Source organism: Rosa rugosa, chromosome 3 (genome assembly GCF_958449725.1).
Source record: "Rosa rugosa chromosome 3, drRosRugo1.1, whole genome shotgun sequence".
NCBI lineage: Eukaryota > Viridiplantae > Streptophyta > Magnoliopsida > Rosales > Rosaceae > Rosa > Rosa rugosa.
Window position 1 is genome coordinate 34341735 of NC_084822.1, and position 10818 is coordinate 34352552.

At 37.6% G+C, this 10818-nt stretch overlaps 1 protein-coding gene across 1 annotated transcript; it reads right to left on the reverse strand.

The window, feature by feature from the left end:
- Positions 1 to 4224: 4224 nt before the first annotated feature.
- Positions 4225 to 10264, reverse strand: LOC133739240 (serine/threonine-protein kinase STY46). The gene is made up of 16 exons (XM_062166986.1): positions 9858 to 10264; positions 9335 to 9449; positions 8648 to 8745; positions 8437 to 8556; positions 7895 to 7949; positions 7528 to 7638; positions 7176 to 7226; positions 6889 to 7061; positions 6691 to 6798; positions 6169 to 6242; positions 5880 to 6055; positions 5679 to 5774; positions 5189 to 5269; positions 5051 to 5104; positions 4729 to 4863; positions 4225 to 4596 (listed from the first exon to the last, which is right to left on the reverse strand). Exons 1-16 carry the CDS (start codon positions 10061 to 10063, stop codon positions 4522 to 4524), a joined length of 1728 nt encoding a protein of 575 aa, XP_062022970.1. The 5' UTR covers positions 10064 to 10264; the 3' UTR covers positions 4225 to 4521.
- Between the last annotated feature and the right edge of the window lie 554 nt (positions 10265 to 10818).

Consider the following 10818-nt stretch of genomic DNA (forward strand, 5'->3'; position numbering starts at 1 on the left):
GGCCCGAAAAGCCCGAAGACCGAACCGGCCCGTTTAGGCTCGGTTTGGGTCGGTTTCCACTTTTGAAAAAGCCCGAACCGATTATTTCGGGCTCGGTCTCGGTTCTATCAAATTTCGGGCCCGACCCGACCCGAGCCCAGGCCTATCATTAAGTGCATTCTCCTCCGTTCTCAGACTCCGTAGATTATAAGGTCGCTTGTACGAGGTACTCTGTCCCTGACAAGGTCTTTTGACAGTATCTCCTTTTTCCATGTTTTATGGGAAGCAAACTTCCTCGCCAATGTTATTGCTGCTATAGGCTATACTACTCGTTTTCTCCTAAAATGTGGATTAAAAGTCTGCCCTTTACTATCGTCTCGCCCTTTAACTTGGATTAGTTTAGTTTTGGTTGCCCTAGGGGCTTCTTATTGTAATTTTCTTTTTCTCTTCAGAAAAAACAAAAAAAACTTGACCAAAGCTTTGGTTGCCCTAGGGGCTTCTTATTGTAATTTTCTTTTTCTCTTCAAAAAAAAAAAAAAAAACTTGGTCGAGTGTAGGGTCCATGCAAGTTAGTTCGTTAAAATTAATCGTATACTCATACTCTATCAATTGAAAATTATATATGAGCGAGCTTATGGTCTAAGTTTGGACAATAGACTTCATGCTTGTTTGTGCCCCATTAATAAGTTTTCCGAGTGCAGTTTATGACCCCATACCATAGGTCTCATTTACTTATGTGACGTGGTTTTCCATCCGATGTGCACATTAGTCTAGATTCAAAATATGTTTTTTCAACCCTTTGGCCAATTGTTGCTCTTCTTCCAAAATCTTGAGTCATGTTATATTAAAATGTGTTCATTGTCCAAAAAATTATCCAGATATATATGGTTGCAATTTCTTTTAAGTCACGTATATATAGTCATAGTGTACAAAATTTTCCTTTTGAAAATGACTCAATCAGTTGTCACAAAAATTTAAAATGTGGCATAAAAAAACACAATGTAAAGAGGTCTCGTGAATAATAAAATTTAAAAACTTCAAAAGCGTAATAATATCTCACTGTGACGTTACATTAGAATCAATATATTTTAGGAATAAATCTGATTTATTTATGAACTCGAATATGTTCAATTTGAATATTTTCCAATATTTATTCAATAAATGCAGCTGAAAAATTCGAACTATGGCATAGTCCCAAGATTCACGAGAGAGGTGTGTCCTAAATAAATAGACATGACCCAAGAGTGATGTAATTCCAACGCTCGAGTAAGGGTATTCTAGTAAACAGCAGTGCCGTGCCTAGATATTCGCGCGCTAAACTCCGTGTTTTCTCCCCACCTTTTGCGCGATTGCGTGGCGCAATTCGATTAAAGCTCCCAAAAAGTGGCAGAAAATAACCGAACTTTACCTACTGTTACAAACTCCAGAACCAAACCGTAGCTTCCAATCACATATCACACTACGTGGCAAACATCGACCGGTCTGTTCCTTTGCAAGCCAACGTCTCCCCGTCACATTAATGCCGGAGCCGTAAATGCTAAAGCTACGTGTCCCTAGCTGTATGAGCTTTTTGTTTTGGAATTTTCGTGTTGGTTATGATGAGCTTGTTGGACTTGGTTAGTGACATTGACGCTAGGCGTCACAGCATTGGCCCAAAAGAATGTCGTTGGGGCTTTCTTTTTTTATTTGATTTTCTGGTATGATACGGAGGTTGCGTACCAAATTTGAGAGGTGTGGACTCTTAGATAGTGTCCATTCTTATTGCAGCTTTAAAGTCAACTAGTTACCGACTTACCGGCCGAAAGAGAAAGCAAGAGTTGCTTTGTCTGTTTAGTGGAACTCGGGAAGGATCCATCTATCAATTGCTTTGTGCTTATAGGTGTTCACCAAGGACTTTGTCCCCTTTTGATGGGTAAACTAGATTAGGCTGTATGGGGTTTGTGGGAATTTAATATCTCACCAGGCCCGTACACTTGTATGAAAGGCCCAGGCCCAATCTTTAGGCCCATTGATCATGATCCCACTTCCTAGACCCATTTGATGATATTTTTGATGACAGACCCATTTGATGAACCGCTTACATCGAGAGTAGAATAAAAACCTAAGTCAAAGATTTCTAAACTGGATAATTCTTAGGTTCACCCATAACTCTATAAGAGGGAATCGTTCATTCCATTTGTGAGTCACGAATTCTAGACCTCCATTTCCTCATGACCTGATTGTTAGCTCCACTGTGTAGGCTGATCCCAAAGGCTTTTAATTAATGTGAATCTTAGTATAATAGTGTAGAAGGTATAAATTTAGTTGACAAATTTTTTTAACTTTTACATCAACTTAACTTGTAATTTAAGCCAGTCACTTGCATTTATTATTTATATTATAGTTACAAGATCAATGTTGCTTTAAATTACTAACAAGAAATTTCTAGGATGGGTGTGGGAATAGATAGTTATTTAAAGAAGGTGGATTGTTTTTTTTTTTTGTTATGCCTGTCTTTTTCTTTATTTTATTTTTATTTTCTGTTATTTGTAATTTTACTTGTTTATCTTTTTTAATTAATTAATTTACATAACATTTTAATATATAAAAGGTACTTACATAAAAAAATTCTGTTTCGACTGACAGACTCTTTTCTCTTAATAAATAACTAAGAGACATAGAGCCATAGAGGACTGGTTTTGTAAGGAACAGGGGCCGGTGTGGCTTCTTGATTTAATTGCTGGTAACTATAGCATACTGTATAGATGGCTAGATGCTTAGTTACCAAGACAAATAACTGCCCTATAACATAAGTCATTTTAGATTTCATTTGTAACTCTCTAGCAACGTCCTTCTTTAACAATAATCTTCAACATTTTGTTTCAGGTACTCTTGCTCATGACTCCAGCTATTATATAAATTCTAGCACTCACTGCAGGCAATCATTCAAAACAACCATCTATGATCTGCCTTCTAATCCGTACCTTTACTGTCTAGAGAAGCTCAAGCTGTCAACATATCTGCTGCAACATGGCTGGCAGCACGTGTTCAGGCACGGTAGCAACCCCCATACTTCATATCGGGCCAGACTGGTACCGGTGTCGATGCGACATGGTGGACGTAGCAGGCTGTTGGTCTTCTCTTGACTACACTAGTAGTCCCAGTTGTCCAAGTACTAGAGTTTCCGATGCCACTGCCACTCGCAATATCAGATTATCAGAATAGTAGGTCCTGCATGCTGCAACTCATTCCTTGCACTTGATGGCTTTTGCTTCAAGTCAATGTTCGTTTCTGTGCTAGAGTACTCAACTAATGTTGCTGCAGTAGGAGGGTCAGATTAGCCAACGTGATAAAATACTGAATCTTCTTGCAGGAAAAGAGTTTATCTTTTCTTTTCTCAGCTAGTCATATGTAGTTGCATGACTTTGCATGGGCTTGTATATATCCCAATCATTTCAAACGCAGATCCCTTTTCATCTTTTCTTTTCTCAGCTAGTCATATGTAGTTGCATGACTTTGCATGGGCATGTATATATCCCAATCATTTCAAACGCAGATCCCTTTTCATCAACGTATATATGAAACCATCTTGCTCTTATGTTGTTGAAGGGAGAACTAGGGTTTAGGGCAACAAGCGCGCCACCGGGGAAAGGAGGATCAAAATAAGAGGTAGCCTTGAGAATAGACAAGGTAACAAGCTAAAGCCAGAACGCGTAGGCCACCATAGTGACAGAGAACAAGGGTTTAGGGCAACAAGCGCGCCACCAGGGAAAGGAGGATCAAAATAAGAGGTAGCCTTGAGAATAGACAAGGTAACAAGCTAAGTTGCCATCGCTTTTGTACATGAACTCCGTCCCAGATTTTGTAGCAAACTGGTTGCAATGGCTATCCTCGAGAGCTCGTGTTAACAAGGGAAGAAACTAATACCAGGTCATGCATATGCATAAGGTGCTGGTTCATTATTATTTGGTGCCAAAATAGCAAAATGATTTCAAACAGAAAATGATCCGTGCATTTAATTTTGACAATTGGAAAGACATTCGGTACTTCAACCCGTTTTTAGGGTTTACGAATTCTACAGAATGAAGATCGACTAAACCATTGATGACTAACGTCTCACGACAATAAAACGTATGGGCTATTTGAACATTGAGATTCAGATCACTAGGTATAATTGCAGACTTCAGATAATAATGACTTGTAATAACTTAATCCCAAGAAATCCAACGTACCATAACCCAACTAATTACAAACCCTGGATTTCGGTGAAACAAAAACTCATGACACTATTTCATTGTGAAGCCGCAGGATATTTGCAAAGTTACAATGCTCAGGCAGACCAATACCCTTAGTTACATGGTGGTGATAAGTGCTATGATATAGAATTAGAAACGAAAGAAACAAAAACAAGAATGGTCGGCTGGTAAAAAATTGACTATCAAATCTGAACAAGGAAAGACGTAGATATGGGGGTGTAACACTGTACATGATATGTGAAAAGTCTATGGGGAATTCCCCATGCTGCAGTCCTTTGCTTATGTAATAAATATCTATGTGCCTTGATTAGTGATGACCTCGTCTAAGGACGGACAGAAATCCTCCAGATGACTTGCGTCGTTCTTCTCCTTCATCACCAATCTGTCAAAAAAAACTCATGTAAGCATCACCTGAGAGGAGTTTCAAAGCTTTTGATCATGTTATTTAGACATACTTTCTCAATGGCTTAAAGCTAACACATAAAGCAATGTCGTGTACCCACAACCAGATTACCTCCTTGGTTAATGGCTGCAGCATCTCTATGATTTCTGAGAAGTCGGGTCTTAATGCTGGATCTTGTTGCCAGCATTTCTCAAGTAACTCAGTAAGCTTTGGATGAGTTTGCTTTGGAATGGTTGGCCGTAAGCCCTGGAAATCATGAAATGCAAATGTAACTAACTCAATTGCACTATAGACTTGTCAATCAAAATCATCACTCGTCCCCTCAGCAGGCACTGAATTACAAAATTCTCAAGAAAACTAGGCTCAACACAAAATGAGCAGAATGTTCATGCTAGCAAAACTGAATGTACAATTTGGGGAGTCAACAGTATACCTTTTGGACCACTCCAACAGCAGCTTGTAGTGGGGTCAAGTATTCATATGGAAGCTGCAAATTGAAACAGAATACAATCTTAAAAACGAATTAAAGAATAAAGGACAATGGTAATATAATTGCTTCCACAAGCAATACCTTTCCAGTCAGCAACTCCCATAACACAATTGCAAAGCTAAATACATCAGCTTTGTGATCATATGGCTTGTGTTCTATTACCTTCAATGCAAAAGAATTGTTGTAAGGAAATGACAAGATAAGAAACCAATCAGAGTTCAGGTAATGGGAGAACATGGATACAGATACATCATACATGATAGGAAAACACAAAACATGCATCGGAGAAACAGAAGCACAGTTCTTAAACAGGAAACTATCACAAAGAAGAGAAATATTATACAGTAAAAGTCAATACATAGGAAGATCTTAATACTCGAGTGGAAATATTAGTAACTATAATGGTTTCCAAATTTCCATCACATGAGATGCCAATGTAATAATTGATTTATGACTAATCCTTCATCTAGTGAAAGACTACTGTCTTAGAAGTCAGTGTCATGTCATTTGAAGAAGCCAATTATGGCTCTCTCTCACACACACCCCCCAGTTTAGGGCAGGCAGTACGTACCTCTGGAGCCATCCACCTATATGTCCCAGTTTCTGCTGTCATTACTCCTGATTGAGACTTGACCCTGGCAACCCCAAAATCAGCAACCTTGACAACCTGTAAGGTGAAGCACATATTAGGAATGTTTCTAAAACTATTAGAACCTGCATTAACACTGAGAATAACTTTATTGACATGAAAAAATGTCGCTGGGTCTCTTACTTCATTTTCATCCATCAAGAGATTGGCAGCTTTTAAATCCCTGTGGATTATGTTATTCTGGTGCAAGTAGGTCATTCCCTTGGCAACATCAATTGCTACCTTGAGCAAGGATGGGAGCTTAAAAACACCCTTTTGTTTATGTAAGTAGTCATACACACTTCCACCAGACATATATTCTGTATAATACAAATATGTATATAAGAAAAGGCAAATATTTAATACGATAAGGCATGTACTAAGATTTTCATTTGAATTACCAAAAAAGAATTATAAAATCTTTGGAACTCACCTGTTACAATACACAGGCTTGGGAGCTTGGTACATGCACCAATGAATTGTACAACATTCTTATGTCGAACTTTCCTACAAGTTTCAAAAACTACTTTGTTAAACTAGCGATAGAACAAGATATTCTGGAATGACATTACAGTAGAATGTGATCCCTCCTCCCACCCCCATCTTCATAAACAAGACAAGGAGCTGTGCAGTGAATGATGAATTAAAACTTAAAAGAGTGCTAAATAACAATCCAAAACATCTAAAATAAATGTTGAGTAGGAGGCATCGAATATTTTAAGTGAGTTTCCTAAACCAGACTATCTTCACTTTGTTTCTTATAGAAAGTCCAATTACAAGAAAACAATGGCCACAGATTATCACTCTTCAAAATTCAATTGACATTATTTGGAGCCTAATATCTCGCTAACGAGTAAACTTAGTCCTAGTATTTTCTCTTGTGGTTATTTCCTGGGAAGTAACTCAGGTCCACTAAAATGATAGTGCACATGGAGATCAATATGAGTTGACATACCTCATAATAAAGACTTCCTGGGCAAAATCTTTTTGCATGTCTGAATTCACACATTCAGGTTTGAGGACTTTAATCGCCACTTCTTGACTACAGTAAGTACCTTTGTATCTGACAAAATCCAAAGAGTCAATAAATTGCCACTCAACAGTGCAAGCATAGCTGGGAGGGACAAAAAAGCATAAAACACTGTGAACTTACAGATCACCACAGGACCCAGATGCAACTTTGTTTCCAAATTTCAACTGTCTAGGATCAATTTCCCATACATCAGTCCCATCATTGGGTATAATCAGTTGATTAGGTTCAGATTTGATCACTACTTGATCATGTTCACTACCAGAAGATGATGATCGATGTATTGGCCATGGTCCCTGCTCAGAAACATGATGCATTTCTCATAAGATTGCAATTTGACAAGTTGGCATTACTTACTGTCCCCTGCCCTACTGGATATTGCATAAATGAAATAAGTAACAAAGAATCACCTCAATCTTCAAAACTTCCTTTTCCAAAACAGTCTTGAGCTGCTCCGTTTCCTGTTTCAGCACCATTTCTGTCACTCAGTTGCTTGTTCTAAATAAGATAAAAATTGCTATTTGTATGCAGGTCAGAAATGCCTGAAACTATGATGATTCATCTTTAAAAAATTGTTCCAACTAAAAAATATGTTTAACATGCAAAGATAAAAGGACAACTTGAAATATTTACTATAATAGACTGTGGTTTTCTCTCAATTCTATGCTCCCAAAATATAATGAGTATTCTACTTATGAAAAAAAATATAATGGGTATTCTAGCAGTGATTAGTTGAATAATCTAAGTTCTATATGTATGTACCTCGTAAGGCCAGCCGTCAACAACAAAGACATCCAAGGAGTAACCATCCAGCGTGGAAAATGCATGTGCTTCTTGGATATTCAGCCCAAGCTCTGCAAGCAAGGAAGTCAACTGCAAAATGTATTGTGAGAGCCATGACCATGAAAATTAAAAGATATTGTGATTGATAGATATATTCTTCACCTATGAATTATGTATTTTATGTGCAAGATTAGTTGAGTACTGCGTATCTTAGCAGTATGCAAAGTTCCCAAGATCAAAGTAGATTGACTGCATAAGCTTAGTAGATATATGTCTACTGAAAGAGAAATTGTAAAAATCATTTAATGATTACTTGTTTGCTTTCAGATAAAGACCAATCAAATACCTGACTGAGAAGTTTTGGCTTGTCATCTGTTGAGAAAGTGATTTCATGCATGGGCCTACATCATTGTAAACCAAATTAATACTCATCACAATTCATAAGCAATTGCAGTCAGTTTGCTTCACTAGTGTCATAAATATTATCAGTATAGAATGCAGTTGAAATTGAAAAATTAAATTTAAGGCAAAGATAGGTTATTTTAATGAAGATGGAATCAAGCAGTGCATCAGGATCTCAAAAAATTTAGTTTTGGAATCAATATCAAGTAAATCCATGGCTAACAAGTAACAACAACAAAATCGCCAATCTAAAACCAATGAAATGGATACATAATTGCAGTATTATCACACTTACTGAAGATGCATTCCAAGAGCCTTTCATTGAAACTAACTTAAACATAGGATAGAGAACGCAATTTAGTCAAGCACATGAGCCAAACTGAAACTCTTTTTTTTCTTTTTTTCCTAAGAAAAAAAAGGAAGAAGAAGAAGAAGAGAGATACAATAAATAAAATATATTCCAAGAAGACAGAAATAGCTACTTACCGACTCAACTGTGTGTTGGCATGTACAGAATGTTCATCATCTTGATCATGAGATTTATTTGATTCAAGTGCAAGGGCTTCAAGGTTGGGCGATGAGCCAAATGCCGGAGGTGGATGTATACTGGCATTTGAGAAGGCATTAGTAATGCTTAACAATAATCAGGCAGTGAAATGAACTTTGGCATTAGTAATGCGTAACAAATCAAGTTTACCTTTGTCTGCTAGATAACTTTGAACTTTGGGCAGCATCTTTACCCGGAGAATCTGAATTGACAGAATCAGCTGAATTCCCATTTGAAGTTGGATGAACCTATGTAATATTATGATCCAGAATATGTGCAACAAAGTTAAGAAGGGGACAACTATGAGAGAAAAATTACAGCAGATGATAAGACTTGAGACTTTTGTCTGGAAAAGGCGGCTTTATTACTAAGGTCATTTGACTTCTTAAAATTCTACACTTTTGGAGGTGGCAAATTTTCCACACACCATGTAAATAAAGCATGCAATTCTTGGATGATTTTGTCAAGGGTAATCACTGTGTGACTAGACCCCATGGAGAAAACAATCGCAATACAAGTCTTAATATCACTTCATCAAGCAAGTCATATTACACCAAAGCAATCCTTAATTACAAAATTCCATCATGTTTGAATGTAACATGAAGATGAATTATATATATAATATGTGTGTAGTGACAAATCTGGCCTGATCCACATCCAACATCAAGCCTAACCAAGAAAAGATTGCACTAAATCCCTGGTGAAAATAACAACATACCAGCCACAGAAACTGACAAGAACAAACAGCTGGAAATAAGCATCAAAAACATGTAAGTAGCAAAAGAATTTTCCATCTGGAGAACACCGATTCGCTTAGCCAGATTACAATCAGCTAACCTGTACGAGCCGGATTTCGATGGCTGGTCTTTGAGCAGGATCATGAGCCAAATGCAGCAACCTTTTATGCATAAGAACATCTTCTGCCCTCTCCACATTCACATCCAACGCATAGCTGCAAATACACACATGCCACAATTGCTTCAACAATAAAAACCAACTTTCAATGCATGAGAGACACTGATCTAGTCCAATTAAAACTCCAGATTTCAAAGTTCAAACCGACTCCACAGTAATGTGCTTGAAATCGCTACATCTGCTTGATTTCTACTCCTTTTGGCCCAAAACTAACAAAAAAACACATGCCATAACGTGAAGAACAAGATCACTACCAAATAGCGAAACTGAAGCGAAGAAAAAAGAATTTCCATATCCAAAATTCACAAAATAATCTGTGAAATAAGAAGAGATTCAAGATCAACCAGAACCTTACACATGCATATCACATCATACAGTAAAAGGTAAAAAAAAAAGTACGGAAGAGGAAGAGAGAGAGAGAGAGTTAGGTAAAAGGTAAAGGTACCGAGTGGGAAGGCGATTGAAGTGAGCCCAAAGCTCATCGTCGAAGCCAGGGAGAATAGCCTCGTCGTTTTGAGAATCCTTGAGGCGGCGAAGAACCTCATTGTAGACCTGAAGCTTCTGGCGCTGTTGCCGGGAGTGGGACTGAGCCGGAGACGACATGTCGTGCACTGCTCTACTCCCGCAGCTCTCGTTGTCCTCCATCACCATTGAGACGGACGCCGGAAATTGAAGCGAGTAGAAAGCAGAGAATGCGAGAGAGATCGTTTTTACGTGAAACGACGGAGGGAGGTCTGGGTTTATATAGCCGCGGATTTGAGAGAGAGAGAGAGAGAGAGAGAGAGAGAGACGGTTCAAACTGACAGAGAATTATATAAGGAAAGGATTTGGGAAAATAAAAAATGACGACCGAGATAAAATGGGATTTTTTTATATGATGAGAGAGTGTCTGGGTTTCGCAGAAAATTTAACGGCTTAGTGCGCACCATTGGCGTTGAATCATGCCGATGTGGATTCTACCCATACTAATCCTCCTTGCCATTTTTGTGCTATAAATCTATTTTTTAATTATCACAATTAACTATCAAATTTCTCATAATCTTGGGTAGGTACTGAGTATTGAATACCGTTTTGGATAGCCCCCAGTTATGTATCTTTTATTTAATTATCAATAAATTCGGGTAAGAGCGTTGAGTTAGATCTTATTCTCCTTCCTTTAACATTTTTTTTTTTTTAAAAAAAACCATCAAATTTCTCATATATTTTTAATATTCATCGGGTCCTGTTCATCTATATGGCATTAGTCCCAAAAAGTCATACAATTTAGATAAGAGAGATTTGCTCTTAATTGAACTTAAATTAGATGCACAAGTCATTGTAGATGTGCTTCTTATAAAGTAATAATAGCCCATAATTTATTGCACTTTTTGGATGATATTAAGTTTCTTCACTAAAATGCTCTAATG